General features: G+C 36.9%; 2 protein-coding genes across 23 annotated transcripts in view; both read right to left on the reverse strand.

Moving 5' to 3' along the window:
- Positions 1 to 19211, reverse strand: part of fs(1)h (female sterile (1) homeotic) — a 93808-nt gene that overhangs the window by 68544 nt on the left and 6053 nt on the right. Inside the window, exon 1 of one of the 22 annotated variants that reach the window (XM_067780794.1) lies at positions 14335 to 14452. The exons of 18 other annotated variants lie outside the window; for them this stretch is intronic. The gene's annotated coding sequence lies outside the window, so the exon portion shown is untranslated. Of the gene's footprint in view, positions 1 to 14190; positions 14453 to 19211 lie in introns of those variants that run through there. 3 more of the 22 variants (XM_067780796.1, XM_067780791.1, XM_067780793.1) reach the window with 3 other exon arrangements.
- On the reverse strand, positions 15382 to 18161 carry LOC137247737 (uncharacterized). The gene is made up of 2 exons (XM_067778696.1): positions 17748 to 18161; positions 15382 to 15614 (listed from the first exon to the last, which is right to left on the reverse strand). Exons 1-2 carry the CDS (start codon positions 18081 to 18083, stop codon positions 15594 to 15596), a joined length of 357 nt encoding a protein of 118 aa, XP_067634797.1. The 5' UTR covers positions 18084 to 18161; the 3' UTR covers positions 15382 to 15593.

Raw genomic sequence — 19211 nt, forward strand, 5'->3', positions numbered from 1 at the left:
GATAGTAATTTATCATACCTAAAAATTTTTGTAATTTATTTATAGAAATTGGTTTTTCAAAATTTGTTATGATTTCAATTCTATCTAAAGATGGTTTAATACCTTCGCCTGAAATTTCGTAACTTAAGAAATTTAATTTATTTACACCGAGAGTACATTTTGAAGGTTTAATATTTAAATTATATTCTTCAAGTCTTTTGAAAACTGATTTTAAATGATTTATATGTTGATCTTCATTATCACTGGCAATAAGAATGTCATCAATGTATGTAAATACAAAATCGAACTCAGAAAATACTTCATTAATAAAGCGTTGGAAAGTTTGAGCACCGTTTCGTAAACCGAAAGGCATTCTTACGAATTCAAACATTCCAAAAGGGGTAGTTATTGCAGTTTTATGAATGTCTTCTTCTGCCATTGGAATTTGGTGGTAAGCACGCACAAGATCAATTTTGGAAAAAAATTGTTTGTTTTTTAAATCAATTGTTAAATCGTGAATATGTGGTAAAGGATACCGATCTGGTGTAGTAATAAAATTAAGTCTTCGATAGTCTCCGCAAGGTCTCCAATCATTTGGTTCTTTTTTAGGAACGAGATGAAGTGGAGATGCAATAGGGGAATTTGAGGGTCTGCATATACCAGTTTTAACTAAAAATTCAAATTCAGCTTTAGCAATTTTAAGTTTGATTGGATCAAGACGTCTGGGTTTCGAAAATGGTAAAATACCTTTTGTTTCTATCCTGTGAACCGTATGGTGTTTAACTTTTTTAGTATAATCTGGTTCACAGGTAATAGATGGAAATTCATTAAGTAATTTTGAAAACTTATTTTCGACAATAGGAATTTTGAGTGAGAAAATATCAGAAAATCCAGAAGATCCAGTAACTTTAATTTTTGTAGTAGAATCCATTATTTCTTTATTTTTAATATTGACAATAATTCCGAATTTTTCCAAAAAATTTGCTCCTAAAATTGGTGTATCAATATTCGCAATAATGAATGGAAATTCAAAATCTCTTCTTAAACCTAAATCAATTTTAAGTAGTTTTGTACCGAAAGTTTCAATTGAAGAACCGTTTGCTGCAGTCAAAGTAAGATCCGAATTTCTTTTATAAATTTTAAATTTAGAAAAAGGAATAACTGATACAACTGCGCCGGTATCGATAAGAAAATTAAGTTTATTGAATTTATCAAATATGAATAGGCGACGAGTAGGTTTAATAATAGTTCCATTATCCGTCTCCGTCATAATGGATCGTTTCAGTTTAAATTTTGTTCGTAATTTGAATTATGATTTTGATTAAAATTGCATGGGGGTATACATTTGAGAGCGTTATTCTTAAATTGTTTGTGATACCAACAAATAGTTGTTTGTGAATTAAAATTACGATTGTTTGAAAAATTTCTTGATCCTGAAAAATTTCGAGATTTAGATCTATTTCTATCTTTAGATCTTGAACGGATTTGTAATTGATTAATATCATTAAAAATTTTTTTTAAATTTTGATAAATAGCCGTAGTTAATTCAGTTAAATTTTTAACGCATTGTTCTAAAATATTATTATTTATACTTGAGACTACAGGAGATTTGGAAGAATGAGGTTTATTGATTAAATCAAAAAGTTTGTCAGCTAAAATAATAATTTCATCTCTGTTTTGATTATTATTGGAAGTCAAATGAATTTGTATTTCTTGTGGTAATTTACGAATCCACAATTTAAAGAGTAATTCTTGGCTAACTATGGAGGCAGAACCTATAAGTGATTTCATAAATCTGAATAATTCAGATGGTGAACGATCACCAAGTTCAGTTTTTGAAAATAATTGTTCTAATCGTTTTTCTTCGCTAAGAGAAAATCTTTCACATAGAACTTTTTTGATTGTATCATATTTATTAAAAAGAGGAGGAGGGTTAATAACATCTAAAATTTTAGATATAGTATCTCGTTGAAGAGTAATTAGAATATTTTGAAATTTTAAATTATCATCATTGATATTGTTAATTTCAAATTGTCCTTCAACAAGCAAAAACCAGGCATCAGGACAATCTTGCCAAAATTGTGGTAATTTAATAGATTTAGTAGAAGGAAAATTTGTAAAGTTATCTTGTGTTGAAGTATTTTGTGTTGTATTAGAGATGTTGTTTTGTGTTGTATTAATGTTAGAATTTTGAGTTGTATTGTGAGTCATGATGTTATTTGTATGGTTGATATTTTGATTTTCTGAATTTGTAAATTTACGAGTTCGTATTGGTGAACGTAGAACCATATGAAAAGAAATTTAAATGAAAAATTTGAAAATAAGAAAATATTTAAGATTTTTTTTGGAAAGGGAGTTAACAATTTAAATAAAATATTTAATTTTATATAAAAAATAAGTAAATTTAAATAATTTATATTAAAATTGTTAAAATATAAAAATAATATAAAATTAAATTTAATAAAAAATATTAAAATTAATTAGTTGATTGATGATTGTTTAAAAATTTCTTGAAATTAATATCTGTATTGTTTGATATCGTAATGCTTTTAAAATATGCAATGGCTTTGTTGTTTTCTTTGTAAATCTCTTAATTTTCATCGTGATGTCTTCATTTTTAATCTGTTCTTGTGTGTATTGCGTGCAAAATTGTTGTTGTGGCTTGGATAACCCAATCGTTGCTTTTAAGAGTATTAGGTTGTAAATGTTTTTATTTTGTTTACACACACGTTTTTAGAGTTTTTTATGTTTTTAATTTGATTTTCAACATTTATTCTATGTTGTAATGTTTCGTATATATAATTTACAGCGACTGTTATATGAAATTTGCACAGAATGTTGTTGTATTGCTTCCTGTTCACAAATGTATAGGGAACACAAACATAGTTAAATTATATGCACAAGAATTTCAATAGTGTTATTTATTAAAATTTTTTTATACAGTTAATTCTTCAGCGCGTACTGCATTATGCTATTTTAATTATAACAAATATGGAGGGATAGTTATGTACATTAATGATCCCAGTTTTCTTTAATTACATCACGTTACTATATATTGCGAAATCACATAAAAGCAAAATAAATTCGTCTCCTGGCAGGATCGCCAATATATCAACATTCAAATTGATATTTTAAAAGAATCTTTTATTTTGATTTTAAATATAAAAATTTATTTTTGTTTATTTTTGAGTTTAGATATTTTCCAACTAATTAGAATTTTCTTTTTTTTGAAGTTATTCAAAATTTTAAGTTGACACGAAAACTCAATTAAAATTATTTTAAAAATTAAAGTAAAGAGTACAAAGTAGTTAACACTATAGATCGTTTCAATAGAAACTTGGAGGAGCATTTAAGGAAAGTAGTAGACAAGTACCATAAGGAGTGGGATACCCGCATACCATTATTATTGATGGCTTACCGATCAGCAGTGCATGAGACAACGGGCCAAACCCCTGCAAAAGTAATTTTTGGCAATGAAGAAGAGCTGAGAGAGATACACGATCTGGTAACGCAACGAGCAAAGATTATGAGTGACAAGATGAAAGCCAGATACGATAAAGCAATGAATTCGGAAGGGTTTCAGGAAGGAGATTTGGTGCTGTTATACAACCCACAACGAAAAAAAGGTTTGTCCCCGAAATTGCAGTGTAATTGGGAAGGCTCATACAAAGTTGTAAAACGGATCAACGATGTAGTGTACCGCATACAAACCATTGGCAAACCACGAACCAAAATGAAAAAGTGGTTCATTTGGAAGGGCTGGCCGCGTTTAGATCGAGAGATTTGTCTGATCGGGACGATCAGACTTAGGTGGAGGGCAGTGTGACGAATATTAGCAACACTAAGGGATACTATCATCTCCAAGCCGATGCTAAGCAGTGACTTATATGCACACCATTAAATCAATCATTGTGTCTACCCATATTTCCATACAAGCAGCGGAGAAGAGACGCACAAACACATGCATATATCTTATCTGAGATGCTCACAAAAGAAGGCAATAATTTGTGCAAGTATCATTCACATATACACGCGCATAGAGAAGCTATAAAAGTAGTTATAGTTGGTAATTGTATAGCTGATAACTAACTAGTAAATTCTAGAATAGAAAAGCCTAGAAATGTGCAACGAGGAAACCAGACAGTATAAAAGGCAGCAACAGTAGAGGCACGACAATCAGTTTTATTTAAGACGCTATCTGGCGAGCAATAGAAGTGTTATTGTGAAGTACTTTAATAAAGGCCATTTTGCATTATTGAATAGTGGAGTTATTTTTCCAACAGTTTAGTGATTCGAACGTTAGCAGAAGGTTGCAAATAAGAGGAATTGCAGTAAATTCGTTACAATATGTTGTTGTTGTTGTAGCGATAAGGTTACTCCTCGAAGGCTTTGGGGAGTGTTATGGATATCATGCTCCTTTGCCGGATACAGATCCGGTACGCTCCGGTAACACAGCACCATTAGGGTGCTAGCCCGACCATCTCAGGAACGCTGCCCAAGGCAGTTGGTTTTATGTACCGGAGACTCAGGATTTTTCCCGACCAAGGACTGTCATTTCAGTGTAACCCCATTTAATTCGTTATGTCCCTCCCACAAATTGTCATCCCTCCAGCAGCTCCTCGCAGCGTGACTACTCCGGGCAGGTATCGAACCCAATTCAGCTCCGTCTCCTGACCCCCGACCTGAGAAATGGTTTTGCTGCGTTTGCCAGAAAAGAATCGTTTTAGGATGGTCATACTCTTGTCAGTGTGTCTCAAGGGATGGTTGCATAGAACAATTTGTTCAGGGCTAGACCCTAAAACCAGACGTCCCCGTAATTTCTATAAATCTTTGTCTCCCAGCTGTTCACGCCCAAGGGCGTCCCGTAGTCCGTGCCTTAGCCCCCCACATTCCAGCAGCCACGCCGCTCAGCAGGCCACTACTAGTTCCCCCAGCTGCTGCTGTTGTTGTTGTTGTTGTTGTAGCGATAAGGTTGCTCCCCGAAGGCTTTGGAGAGTGTTATCGATGTCATGGTCCTTTGCCGGATACAGTTCCGGTACGCTCCGGTACAATAGCATCATTAAGGTGCTAGCCCAACCATCTCGGGAACGTTTTATGTGGCCACATAAACATTCAGGTCATCCCCCCCTCCCCAACCACAAGTTCCATAAGAGATTAGGGTCGCCAGAACATCGTCTGTTAGCGGAACAGGATTCGCCGCGGATAGGTGAGGTTGACAATTGGGTTTGGAGAAGCTATATATTGCGCTGGCAACCTGAAGGGTTGCGCTACACAGCCCCTTGAATCTGGTATTTTAATCGCTTCTTACGACAGGCATACCTATCGCGGGTATATTCTGACCCCCTAACCGGCTGGGGTCCCCCAGCTGCTCGCGCCCTATGGTACCTAAAGCTCATACGGCCGCTCCCACTCACAACTACAATATCCGTAGTAGAGTGGGCAGCAACCCAACAAACATTTAGGTTAGAAAACGATTAGAAGACGAATCGAATTCTAATGTATTTCTCTAAGGTAGAAGGTTAGAGGACGATTTGCGAAACTGTCGCGAATTATAGCATTCTCGACAAAAACGGGACTTCGTTCTCGATATCGAGAAAAGGGTTAGGAATCTAATCGAATTCTAACGTCAATTGCTAATGAGTTTCTAATGAGAATTTTTAATTGATGCGCAATTAAGTTCAGTTATTTAAAATCAGCGAAATTTTCATTGTTTCATTATATCAGATACTTTTATTTGGTTATAAGCTTATAAATTATAATAAAATAAAAATAATTAAAAATCCTATCGTATGTTTCACAGTTTTCAATACTAGTTATTGTGTTGGAATTTTCGCTTCCACTCAGGATTGAGCTCGGCATTGGTTTGAGGTACGGATGAGGAAGCGTTTTCTTCATGCCATTCAAATAGCACTTTTTAACTTTCTTGGATTCATTTTCACTTACTAGTATTTATTATTATAAATAGAAAAACTTATTTCTCAGCTTATAATATTTCCACACAACTTTTCACTATTTTTATTTTTTTTAACACTGTGACTGATCATGTCGTGCAAATAATCGATAACTGTGACAATAATCATAACATCGCATTTCTAGTGTTATTCGAATCGTTTCACAGTCGAATTCTAATCGAGTGCTCTAACCTAGTTTTCTATTCGAAATGCATTAGAGAACTACATTAGAATTCTAATGTAAAACTACAATATTTCTCTAACGTTAGAAACTGTTTGCTGGGAATGCCGTATATCAGCCCCCGCCCCCGTCTCCTGCCCCCTTCTTTTCCGGCAGCAATTTTGTAGATCAGGGAAACAGACTCTTAGTCCCTACCACCTTTTGCACTGTCTGCAAGCACAGAATATATATGTTTGCGACATCAGCCCAATGCAGCTTCTGCCGTGGTCGGGGCCACTTTCCTAGATGTTCTGGTCTTCGCGACGGAAACCCTCCGACGGGCTTCATTGTGCCGTGTTGCCAGCCCGCAAACCCAAATACACCGGCCACCCCAATGCTTACTCAGGGACGTCCAGTCCCAGGGCCACAACAGCAATTGCGTCCTAGCCTCTCACAACCCAGGCGTAGTCACCCGTCACATACTCCTAGAGTGACGACGTCTCACCCGTGGCACTTCAGAATTCTGCAGTTAAACTGTAATGGATTAACCGGTAAGATCACGGAGATAGTCGATTTCATGAAGCGGCACAACATCCGCATTGCTGCGATTCAAGAGATTAAACTGCTCTGCAGACCAGTTCTGGGTACAATGTCCACAAAAAAGATCGCGAGAGCGGGAATGGAGGCGGTCTCGCGTTTATCATACACCACTCAGTGCAATATCATATATTTGATCCCGACATCGGCCGCAGGGACAATGTCCTGGAACGTCATGGCTTATCAGGACAGATGTAAACCTAGAAATCATCAACATCTACATCCCTCCTGCCACCCGCTGCCGCAGTGGATACCACCCTAATATTAGTGCGTTACTCACTGGCGACAATCGCATTATCTTAGGCGATTTAAATGCCCATCGCGACCTAAGGCATTCAAACTTACAGGCGGGCAGCAGAGGTGAGATGTTGGCGGATCAAATAGAAGAAACGAAGTTCTGCACAATAAATGGAGACGCCTCCACTCGTATGGTAGGAAGCTGTCACAGTTCGCCAGATATATCAATCGTGAGCGCAGGACTCGTAAACTGCGCCAACTGGCAGCCGATGGTAAGTAACATTGGCATCCGACCACCTGCCAATACTCATCTCGCTCGAGCCGACTTCATCGTCTCTGAAAAACGCACTTTCATAAACTTTAAAAAAGGAAAGTGGGAAGAATATAAATCCTTTCCAGACAGCCGCTTTGCTGCCCTCCCTATCCCGACCAATGGGAGCGTGCTTTCCGCAAGGTCATTGAATCCGCCGCGGCTCGCTTTATTCCGGCCGGAAGAATTCCAGAAATTCGGCCTCACTTTCCGGCGGAGGCCGCAAATTTAGCGAGAGAACGTGACCTAATAAGACAGCTCGATCCCGGCGACCCCAACTAAGGGACAAAAACCAACACGTCAGATTGCTTGCGGATGAACATAAGCGGGCGAAATGGGAGGAGCATCTAAGAAGCTGTAACCTCTCTGCCGGTGTGGGTAAGCTTTGGTGTACCGTAAAGTCCCTATCGAATCCGTCCAAGACACCGACAAAATTTCCATTGCCTTTGGCGATAAAGTGCTGTCGGATGCGGAAAAATGCGCGAGCGCCTTTTGCCGACAATATATTATGCATTCTACGGTTGACAAAGCTAGACGGAGGGCCAACAGACACGCGCACAAACATAAATTCAGCGCGTCCCCAATTACCATCAGCGACAAAGAGGTTGAGGATGCCATCGGTCAAATTAAACAATCTAAAGCAGTGGGCCCTGACAGCATAGCCATGCCGATGCTTAAAAGCCAAATGTCGAACATTTTGAAAGTCTTACTGTCTTACACCCCAAAATCTTGGGTGTTACGTTCGATCAAGATCTACATTTTGGTGAGCATCACAGAGTAAATTCAATTCCATTACATTACCCATTACATTCCTCAGTAATTGGAAAGAGTAATCAATTCCTTTCCTCCACAACAAACTTAATTTTGCAATTCGTTTGAGGAATGGGAAATTCGAAAGTACTTTTTCCATTCCTTGTAATGTAATGGGAAAATTTTCAATTACATTTGCAATTCCTTTCGAAAGTACTTGGGCAGAAATTACATTTGAACAAAGTATTTTTTTTTTCAATTACAAACAAACAATTTTTTGTACTTGAGCCTCAAAAAACGAAATTACTTTTGGTATTTTTTTTTTTTTTTTTTTGAGTTGAAATGTAATCAATTCCTTTGTTGTGGAGGAAAGGAATTGATTACTTTCCTCAAGTACATGTAATGGAGAATCGACGGGTATTGATTAAATAAAGTAATCATTACTACCCAGCTCTGGTGAACATGCAGCCGCAATTGTACCGAAAATCCTGAGCCGTAATAAAATCCTCAATCTCTTGCTGGCAGTACTTGGGGAAAAGATAAAGAAACGCTCATTACCATTTACAAAGCTATTGGCCAGCCGATTGCATGCTACGCGTCCCCGATATGGTCGCCAAGCCTAAAGATTACCCACTAACAGGTTATCAGAATCAACCCCGACATACAAAACGTATGCCCTGCTTGCATTGTGTCCCCACATGACACCAACCATCTCTTCAATTGTAATGTGGACCAACGCCTCTAACACCTCTCTCATTATGGTACACCCCTGTTGAAACATTTCCTCAGACTCCTGTTAGAGGACATTGATGACAATTTGATTGGTCAGACCTATTGGATGGGGCGAAGCACTGCTACAACAACAACAACCATCTCAGGAACAATTTATATGGCCACATTAAACCTTCAGGCCAACCCTCCATCCCTTATGCCAAACTTTCGGTCAGAATCTTTAGAATGGGACTCCTACTGAGCCTTATCAAATAACAACATACTTGATTTTACAGAATACATCTTTTACTTTCTTTAACAGTAGGGACGTCCCTATTATATTTGCTATCACTGTACACATGTACATATGTATATAAATATGTAAAATTTCAGTTATACGTAAATTAGTTTGATTTTGAACACACCTATTAGAGTAGACCCAAACTTCCAAACAAAAAAGCGATTCGCATTCAGAAATCATTAAAACTCGACCCCACTCCTGTTTAAAATAACTACATTTTCCATCAATCACTCATACAATCGTACGAATAAGTCAACTAAATGCAAAAAAAGAAATATAACGCAAAACAAAAAAAAAAAAAATAACAAAACAAATAAAACCAAATGTATATCCATGCAAATATAGATTTTTCGAATATTTAATTGTGTATCTTCGAAATTAATTCTTTATTTTTTTTTTTAATGAAATGCATTGTTCCAGATATTTGGCCGTCGTATAAGCAGCTTTTGCCGCTATTTATTCATTATATTGTGAGCAGTAAAACACTATTAACATTCAACAAAAGGAAAAGTATCACCCATTCATACTCTTTTAACACTTGCTGTTGTGTACAACATTCCATTGACCAGCTGCAAAGAAAAACCGAATGTCAGCCCGCACGAGCGCACGTACCTCAACGCATGCATACATAAATACATTTACACATGTACGGGTATTCGAACATAAAATTCAGTCTGACAGCCGCAAAGAGCACTTCGTTCGAAAATAAAACTACTAATTGTGTTGCCAGATAAGAAGTTTTTAGGCCAATTCTAAATAAAAATTGCGCTGTTTTCCACTTGCCAACCTCCGCCAATTCTAAATAAAAAAAATATATTGAGTTTTCTAAGCTTTCGCTTGTTACCTATTCTAAACATGTTCGAAGAAGCTAAAAATAAGTAGTCATAAACGAAGCATTTTCACAACTCGCCAGTGTTCACCGGCGAATATAAACTGAGTTAAATTGTCCCCCAATTTATTTTGTTGTTGCGTATAGGAGAATTCTAACAGTAAAATTTAAAACTTTCTATGTTTTCTATGGACTCTTAGACAGAGAATACCCAATAGGAGTTGCCAGCGCAATATATAGCCTCTCCAACGCAATTGTCGACCTCACCTACCAGTGGCGATTCCTGCTTCTTTAACAGCGGCGGCTCTGGCGACCCCAAGTTCCTCATAGATCCAGGGAACGGGAGGACGGGATGGCCAATACGGTTTCACGTGGTCATACCCAATCATTCCCGATGGGCGGACTAGTACCTCAATGGTGCTTGTCAGCGGAACGTACCGGTTCTACATCCAGAAAAGGAACATCAACATCTATAAGACTCCCAAGGCCTTCGAGGAGTGTCCTTATCGCTACAAAAACAACACCAACAATACCGTATGCTAACTTCTGAACAATTCTTCGTTACTTCGATCCATGTTTGGAACTCCCTTCCAGCTAAAATAAGACAAATAAGTAATACACTGCATTTCAAAAAAGAATTAATAACTGACTCACCTCTCCTTCTTCAACTGACTCTCTTTGCTGATCTTCTATCCGTTTTTCTCGCCACCTTTCTATTTTCTCTAAGAATAGAACCTAATAATTATTACCCTTCTACCATTGCAAAGTCTCTTTTATTCTTATTTCTGTTCTGCGTCCCTAGGCTAAGCTCTATAAATTTATAAAGTAACCATTATGTATTAGTTTACAATTTATCTATTGTTTATCAACGTTACTGAAATACATATTGAATTTTCGCTTTTGTTCTCTGTCACTGTTCCGACTAGCACTATAAAATAATTTTGGCAAATTGTTGTGCTAGGAAAAAATTAATAAAATACACAGAATAATTGCAAACAAAGAAAATAATTGTCCAACAGTCAGCGCTTGCGGACCTTTCAGATCATTTGCAATCCATCTTTTTAGAAAAGGGGAAGGAGTGAACCTTCTACGTATTGAAGTAGCGTGCCTTGGTTGACTGTGTCAAAAGCTTGACAGGTCAAGTACTACGAGCGACGTCCTATGATAGGGTTCTTCCTGGTTCAGTAAATAATTTATCTGGGAGTTTATGGTGTTTAGTGCGGTGGTAATGCTATACATTTTGCGGAAGCCATGGCGATGGGTGACTAGGCGAACATTCCCGGTGAATTGAGGGAGGTATGTTTCCAAAGTCTTCGCTACTAGCGAAAGGAGTGATGTGGTTGAAGTGACTCATCTTCGTTGGCTGGTTTCCCAGGCTTTAGTAGAGGAATTATTCTTGTTGTTGTTGTTGTAGCAGTGCTTCGCCCCAAAAACAGCCGCGACCGATCACAAATTGTCATCAATATCCTCTAACGGGAGTCCAACGAAACTTGCTGTTTAAACAGGGGTGGACCATAATGAAAGGGGTGTTATAGGCGTTGGTTCCACATTACAATTAAAGAGATGGTTGGTGTCATTTATTATTCTTGCCATTTTCCATTGTTCGGTTATATCAAAGAACTTCAAGGAAAGGTTGAAAAATCGCGTTTGGTAGCTTGCTCGCTCAGCAGCAGTGTGATTTAGAATTGTTATGGCTATTCCATCTGAGCCCTTTGCATAAGAGGGTTTAGTGATTTAAATGGCTTCTTCAACCTGTTTTAGCGACAGTAATTGGTGACACGTCATTTGTGTTTATGCGCCCGCCTGTTTGCTCGACGTATGATCTTGCCCCGGACATCTATGAAACCGGGGTGGGATCTATAGTATTTTTGCGAAAAGGCCTTTATATATTGGCGGCTTTCGGCAGCGCTTTTAAAAATTACCCTGGCCGTTCCATCAATGGATTGGGATCAAAATTCAATCTTTGCGCCATATTTATCATAATTTTTTCCCTGCGTACAACAAAGTTACAGCAACCACATTAAAAGTTCCAACTTCAACTGGAATTTCTCCCGTCAGTTAATTTTTATTTTCCGCCTTCTAAGGTCAATACGCTTGTTTTGATATCTCCTCCGATATCTTTGGACCCATATTAGCAGTCGATCACTGATCTAGATATATTACCCTGGGTGAAGCCAACATCATGGAAACTAAAACCGCAAAAAACGGAAAATAAAATTATACAACGAAATTGTGAACGAGCAGTAAAATCATTGTAAAGGTGTACAAGTAGGATATGTGGCACCAAGCACATACACAGCCACGCTCGCCTGATAAAATGTTTGTTCTTGTTGTTTTTTTTTTTTTTTGTGGATGCTATTTGGCACTGTTGTACTTCTTAGGTCCAAGGAAAGTGTAGTAGGTGCTAACGAAAACTGCGTAAAATTTTTATTGTAAAATTACAAAGAAATATCCTTATTTACTTTCAAACGAGCACTTAATTACACCTCTCTTTAAAATCCATATATCTTGGACAAGTTTAATTACTAAATTGTGAGACTTTATTACCGGGGACGATTGCTAACCAAAAACATTCGAATACTTTTTCGCCTTTGGACAATTGATAACAGGACAAAACGCGTATTTTTATTTCTCTTTCCACATTTTTGGACGGGTTATTGCAGTCGACCTCGGTTTCAAACTGTTTTTCGCGGAGAACTTTTGAATGGGTAGAAAAACTTAGCACCCGTGTTTGTATTCTTAATACTTGAATAACTACGCGTCCTCAGATACCCCAATTCAAGACTTTTGTATAATTTTCGGTCGGACCCATAAAGGTGCACTACATTTTCATACTAAATTCGTTCAAAAAAATTTACCATCAAAGCAACCCATATCTGATATTCCGCTCCTTTTTTGTTTCCCTGCGTCACTTTCCACGACAGCAACCCCTGCAATTTTGACACTTCGTTGAGTGTCAAAACGCATGTTCCACGCAGGTTCCACAATAGTTTGACACTGACCGAAGTGTCAAATTGCAGTGTGTTAGAAAGGAATTGTTTCCTTCTCGTACATATTCAGCCCAATTCTAAACGAAAATTCCGTGCGAGTTTTTTCCCTTCTCCCATTCCTCGTATTCTAAATAAAAATTCCTTGTGATTTTTTTCACTTCTCCCTTTCCTCCTATTCTGAACAATGTTCGAAAAAGCGGAAACCGGTTATGGGAGAAAAGTAGGTATTATGAATGTGAGGGAGAGGGAGATTTCTTTGCCATTTCATAGGAGTTTTTTCACTTGTTAAATTAAAGGGAATGCATCAAAATAGTTAAAGGAAATTGGTTCTTTTAAGAAAGAACACTTATTTGTACAAATTTGTGCTAAAATATGTATATACATTCTACCACAATATTCTCACTGTTAATACAACAACTACAACCACAATATTCTTTATTTTAAGTCGAAAAGGATATCATAAGCAACGATAGAGCTCTTGGTATACATATTTCATGCAGCCATCCAGAAATTGCGCAAGGATTTTTTAATAAGGCTTAAATAGGTTTTGGCATATGACGAAGGATGAATTCAACTCAACTTGGCCGCCAGAAAATTGCTTTGCTCAATGAAAGCAGGCAACTCCGGCAGATTTGTGTTATGCGGCCGTCTTCTCCTTATGTTCCGCTGTTGATGTTGCTGTGGCACCAATTCATTACTCATTTCAGTGAATACCACATGAAATGCAATAAATACTGTGCATTGTTTATATTTTGTTTCTTAATTTCCAACAAATTTGCAACAATAATTAAACTTTTCAATTTTTTAAACAAAAGAAGAAATGTGCAACGAAATTTCAATTGACAAAACAGTTGGATTCGAAATTCCTATTCCCCAATTATTGTTCTCCCTAGGAGAACAGAATTGGAGGAATTTTTCCGCGGTAATAAAAAAAATCCGCTAGAATATTTAGAATTGGTCTGATCATATTTGTAAACCTGTACTATGAGTAAAATTCTTGTAATAAAAATTATTTGTAAAAAAAAAAGAAAAGCTGACCGTCTGGCAGCACTATTGTCACCACTTGGCAATGACAGATATCAAAAGTCACACCAATACACACAAACACGCAATAAATGGTCGCAACGATTCACTTTTGTACAGTAGACTCGCTTCGGCCGAGTTCGGAATTCCCATTTGTTTTTGGCAACTTTGTGACCCTACTTCGATTATTGGGTGGCGCTTCGCATACACATTCCGTCTTGTTTTTCTTGCATTCGTTATGCCGCATATCCACTCGCTTATTAAATCAACTAAATTAAACCCGTTTGGACACAACGAGCCCAATATTCCCACTAGCAAAAATCAAGGTAATTTCATCACTACCCCCACCCACCGAATACTTCATTCAAGTTCGAATCATCCGTCGGCGAAGTCTTGGCTCACAAACGAGAGGAAGTGAAATTTTTTTTAGCGAATTCATACCAAAAATCTAATTCACACTTGGCTCTCCAATTAAGTATTTTAATTTGCTAATTACATAAGAAAACACATAAAATCCATAAAATTTGCAACAGAAATGTGAACCAACATTTGCTGTAACGTATTTTTCAACAAATGTCTATGTAAATTTTATTAAAATAACACAAAAACTTATTTGATTCATCTACGTTTCGTGTCTTTCCACACACACATTTTACGTAAAAGCAAAATGAACGAACGACGAACATGATGAGATGAGAAATTAAAATGTTCCAACAAAACTCAAAATGCTAACGAGAAAATGAGCCAACGAATATAGCAATAAAAAACAGTGCTATCACTGGGTTAGGTTAGTCAGGCATGCAGAAAAGGGACAACTGTATTAGTCTTGAAATTCTAAGTCTGAAGATATGATACGCTTTAAGAGACGTATGTCGACTGGAGCCGAAATAATGAACGTACTATAAAACTGTATTTTGTACTATATATTGCGCTAAATATTTTTGAAATTAAAATACAATTAATTAAGAAACAAAGTCATATTCATACACACATATAGAGCTGTAAAGTTGTTTGTGAAAAGCATGTGATTTGTATTTAGAAAGTTTGATGTCCTTATCAATTTGTACATACAGTAGTGGGCCTAATATTGCGACCATTAATATTGAAATCAAAATGTTAACTTATGTAGTTTTCATTTGTGTAGGTCTACACCTATGTAAAATCTTAGTGTTTCGTTTTGGTTAGGACCTCCACATTTTTTTTTTCATAGTTCGTAAATATCTAGGAGGAAGATGTGAGGTATTTATTTATTTTTTTGTCGGATATAGATCCGATATGTTCTGGTAACAAGCACCATTGAGGTTCAAGTCCGACCAACTGGAGAAGGATTTAATATTACATTGAACCTTCAGGCCTTCCCGCTCTCACTTCCTACTAGTATGAGGAATATGGCATCGCCAAAGTGGCGGCTGTTAAAGAAACAAGATTCGCCACAGGTAAGTGAGGTTGACAATTGGGTTGGAGGAGCTATAAATTGCGCTGACAACCCCTTGAAAGGGTTGCACTACATAACTCGGTAATCATTTTGATATTTATTCGCAGTTTAGTTTAACCAAAATCTTTTATTTTATTTTTGTAGTAGCTTTCGACATTATAAATAACGCAATATATTTATATGTTTTACTCGAACTCTTTGTTTTCCGACTCAATATATTTTTTCTTCATTTGAAGTCTTGTTTTAAAACAATCTCTATGAATATACAATTTATTTAAAAAATCAAAATACGTGATATGCTCCGACAGTCTATCGGTCCTTCAGGCAGTCAAAAATCCAATCTGCAACAATTGGGAAACAATTAATCAAATAAGAGACTTAATCATAAAAAATAAGAAAAAACTAAAACTGCTATGGATACCGGGACACGCAGAAATTAGTGGCAACAAATACGCCGACGAAGCAGCAAAATTTGCTTGCAATGCACCAATAATACACACATCAAAAACCGAAAAGGTAGATGTAAAACGACACATCAGATCCATCATAATGGACAAACTACGCCAATCGCGAGCAAACTACAAACATGATCATTACTCGATAGTCAACAAAGATGGGACCGTCCCACAATACCCAACAAATATTCACGGCTTCAAAACTAGACTCTTCTCACGACTCCGACTTGGACACACTACAAACACTCACCAACATATCTTAAAAAGAGAAAACCAACCAATGTGTACAAGCTGCAATACCTACCAAACCTTGGATCACATCCTCAACCAATGTGCAAAATATCGCAACTTAAAAATAACGCTTTTCAACACGGACAACTTAAACAGCATCCTAAGTACACCTAGCCACTATAATATTGAAAAAATTGCAAAATTTATCAAAACCATAGATATGATTATTTAAAGAACCAAAACCTTAACAAAAAACAAAAAGAAAAACAAACAATCATCAAAATTGAGCTGATGGCCTGAGTAGCCAATGCTCTTTCAGTTAGTTCTGATATTCATACCAGTACCTAACCAATAATAATAATAATAATAATACAATTTATTTATATAAGTTAAAGTTACAGTGCCACAGTTCGGCCATCCTGATTTGAAATCGCCCCGATTGCTTCCAAGTCTTTATCTACCAACCAGGATTTCATATTCGACGCTTCCCACACACCCTCGTACGGTATCTGACTAACCAGGAACCCTTCAACATCAGTTACCAAATATCGGTCATTGGGCAAAACTTTGGATACTCGATACGGCCCTTTATATTTAGGAATAATTTTCTTACAAGCCCCCGAATTACTAACGAAATTTTTAACAACCACGAAATCTCCTTCTCTATAAATCTTCGAAACTCTATTGCGATCCTTTTGATTTTTATTGTATTGTTGACATTTTTTAATGTTCTCCGCTGAACGTGCCTTGTCCATATCTCGCTCCTCTACTGCATCATTTTTTTTAAACGGAAAGTCTTTTCTCAACTTGAGACCTTGGAATGCTTCGAGTAAACTTTATCTTTGAATCGTTGCATTTTGGCTTGCGAACGTAAATTAATCGGGGACACCGTAAATGATATGTTCTATTAAATCCACTTCACTCATTGAAATTTTATTTGATAGTATTATTTTTTCATTAAAATAGTCCTGAAATGTTTCATTCGTCTGCCACTTTCTTGCTTCAAATGATTTTATTAGCACCAAACGACTAGACCGATCTTCAAGGGATTCAAGGGGTTTCAAGGGATTCAAGGGGTTGTGTAGCGCAACATGTAGCTTCTCCAACCCAATTGTCTACCTCACCTTCGCGCGGCGAATCCCGTTTCACTAACAGACGAGGCTCTGGCGACCCCAAGCTCATCATGGAACTTGCGGGTGGGGAGGGAGGAATGGCCTGAAGGTTCAATGTGGCCATATAAATTGTTCCCGAGATGGTCGGGCCAGCACCTTAATGGTGCTGTGTTACCGGAGCGTATCGGATCTGTATCCGACAAAGGACCATCACATCGATCACTCCCCAAAGCCTTCGGGGAGTAACCTAATCGCTACAACAACAACAACAACCGATCTTCAAACAGTAACTGCATTTCTTCAAGTAGATTTCGAACAGTAAGTGACATTGCATCGGATCGCGAATGAAACCAGCGTAAAGCACGCACTTTTAACTTTGTTGAAATAAGCGCTTTCATAATACTTTCATTTAGATTGTCAGCTTTTTGTACTCTATATAATTGCGTTTCCCAATGGTGAAAAGATTCACCATCGCCCGTACAATCTGGTACTATTTCCCTCGCAAGAATAAAACTATTATTTCCCGAAATAAAAAACGAAGATTCATTTTGATTATGCTCCATATTGAAATTCATTATCGCGTTTTCTCTCTTCAATAACTCAATCTCCTTTTTTGAATCTTGTTTTCTCGCTTTACAAGATTCAATTCCATTTTGACCATTTCCAATTCACTTACTTGACTAACCGGTTCGATGAGATTTTGATTTGTCTCACATGCATTTGCACCAATAACATTCACAATTTCTCCGCCAACTATTGACCCTGTTTCTGCAACGACAGATTCTGTTTGTCCATCACAATCTTGGATTTGCACATCGTCCAATGGAAACTCAAATGGATATCCCAAGCTAAGCAGCCGAATAACCAACACATTCTTGTTACCGCTGGTTGGTTCACGAAGCTTCTCTAGACAAGATTTTAAATTTGCAACAGTAGAAGTTTTTAAAATTTTTAAAATTTCCGCGTCGTTCTGGCTCATGACCACTTCTGAAGTTGTAGTAGCTTTCGACATTATAAATAACGCAATATATTTATATGTTTTACTCGAACTTTTTATTTTCCGACTCAATATATTTTTTCTTCATTTGAAGTATTGTCTTAAAACAATCTCTATGAATACACAATTTATTTATATAAGGTGTGAAAAGTTAAAGTTACAGTGCCACATTTTAATTATTTATTTATCGAGCTTTTCCTAAATTTGAGTACAATATAAGCCGTATGCTAACAAAAGGAGTTGGGCTGACTATTTATCGTCGACACAAATGTAATAATAATACAATGAAAGATTGGACACTAATGCATTCCAACCATTGGTTTGGATTTGTTTTGGAAAGCATGTGTGTTAAATAAGTTACTTAAGACTTGGTGTAGGACAGGTTTGGAAACTGTCCCTCCGACCTCCGAAGTGGTTGACTCGAAGACTCGTCTCTGGGAATTTCTGTGCTTTTATTATTATAATATTATTCATGTAATGATTACTATATTGTTTTAAGTTTTAGGCTTAAAAATGACTAATAATAAACAAATAAAAACATGGGTTCCTGAACTAACCAAGTCTACCATTAAGGTACTAGCCGGACCATCTCGGGAACGCTTTAGTATGACCACATGAACCCTTCTAGGCCATATTGCCCTCCCACCCTTTAAATCCATTAGGAAATTGGGGTCGCCTGAGCCTGGCTGTTAAAGAAACAATATTCGCCACGGTAAATTCATTAAATGCAATTTATATTAGAATACTAAAGTTCTGTAAAATTAAATACGCTCACAAAGCAGTAGCATTAACTTTTTTAATTTAATTTAATTTAATTTATTTATTTATTATTACGGCTGTTTAGGCCTAAAACTTAAACTACTAAGTACAATTCATTATTATATCATTTATTTCTATTGAATATGCTGTTGGAATGCTATGTGATTCCGATCAGCATATTTACTGGCGTAACAAACGGACGAGTCTGGGAGCCAGTCAATTAAGGAAGGTTGGAAAGGACGCGTTTCCAATCCTCCAGGGCTCCCAGCTTAAGGCAACAAAATTTGGGACTTATATTTTTCAATTATATTTGTATTTTAAGCTGTCGGAATGTATTGGTCTCCGATCAACACAGCTAAACATATCTTTGGATGTTGGAAATTG

Source organism: Eurosta solidaginis, chromosome 4 (assembly GCF_040869045.1).
Source record: "Eurosta solidaginis isolate ZX-2024a chromosome 4, ASM4086904v1, whole genome shotgun sequence".
In the NCBI taxonomy this organism is placed as follows: domain Eukaryota; kingdom Metazoa; phylum Arthropoda; class Insecta; order Diptera; family Tephritidae; genus Eurosta; species Eurosta solidaginis.

Coding starts and splice junctions, on each gene's coding strand:
- LOC137247737 (XM_067778696.1), bottom strand. CDS start 18,083: ATGTCGAAAGCTACTACAACTTCAGAAGTGGTCATGAGCCAGAACGAC. Junction 15,615..17,747: donor TCATCGAACCGGTTAGTCAA/GTAAGTGAATTG, acceptor CAATTGTTGCAG/ATTGGATTTTTGACTGCCTG.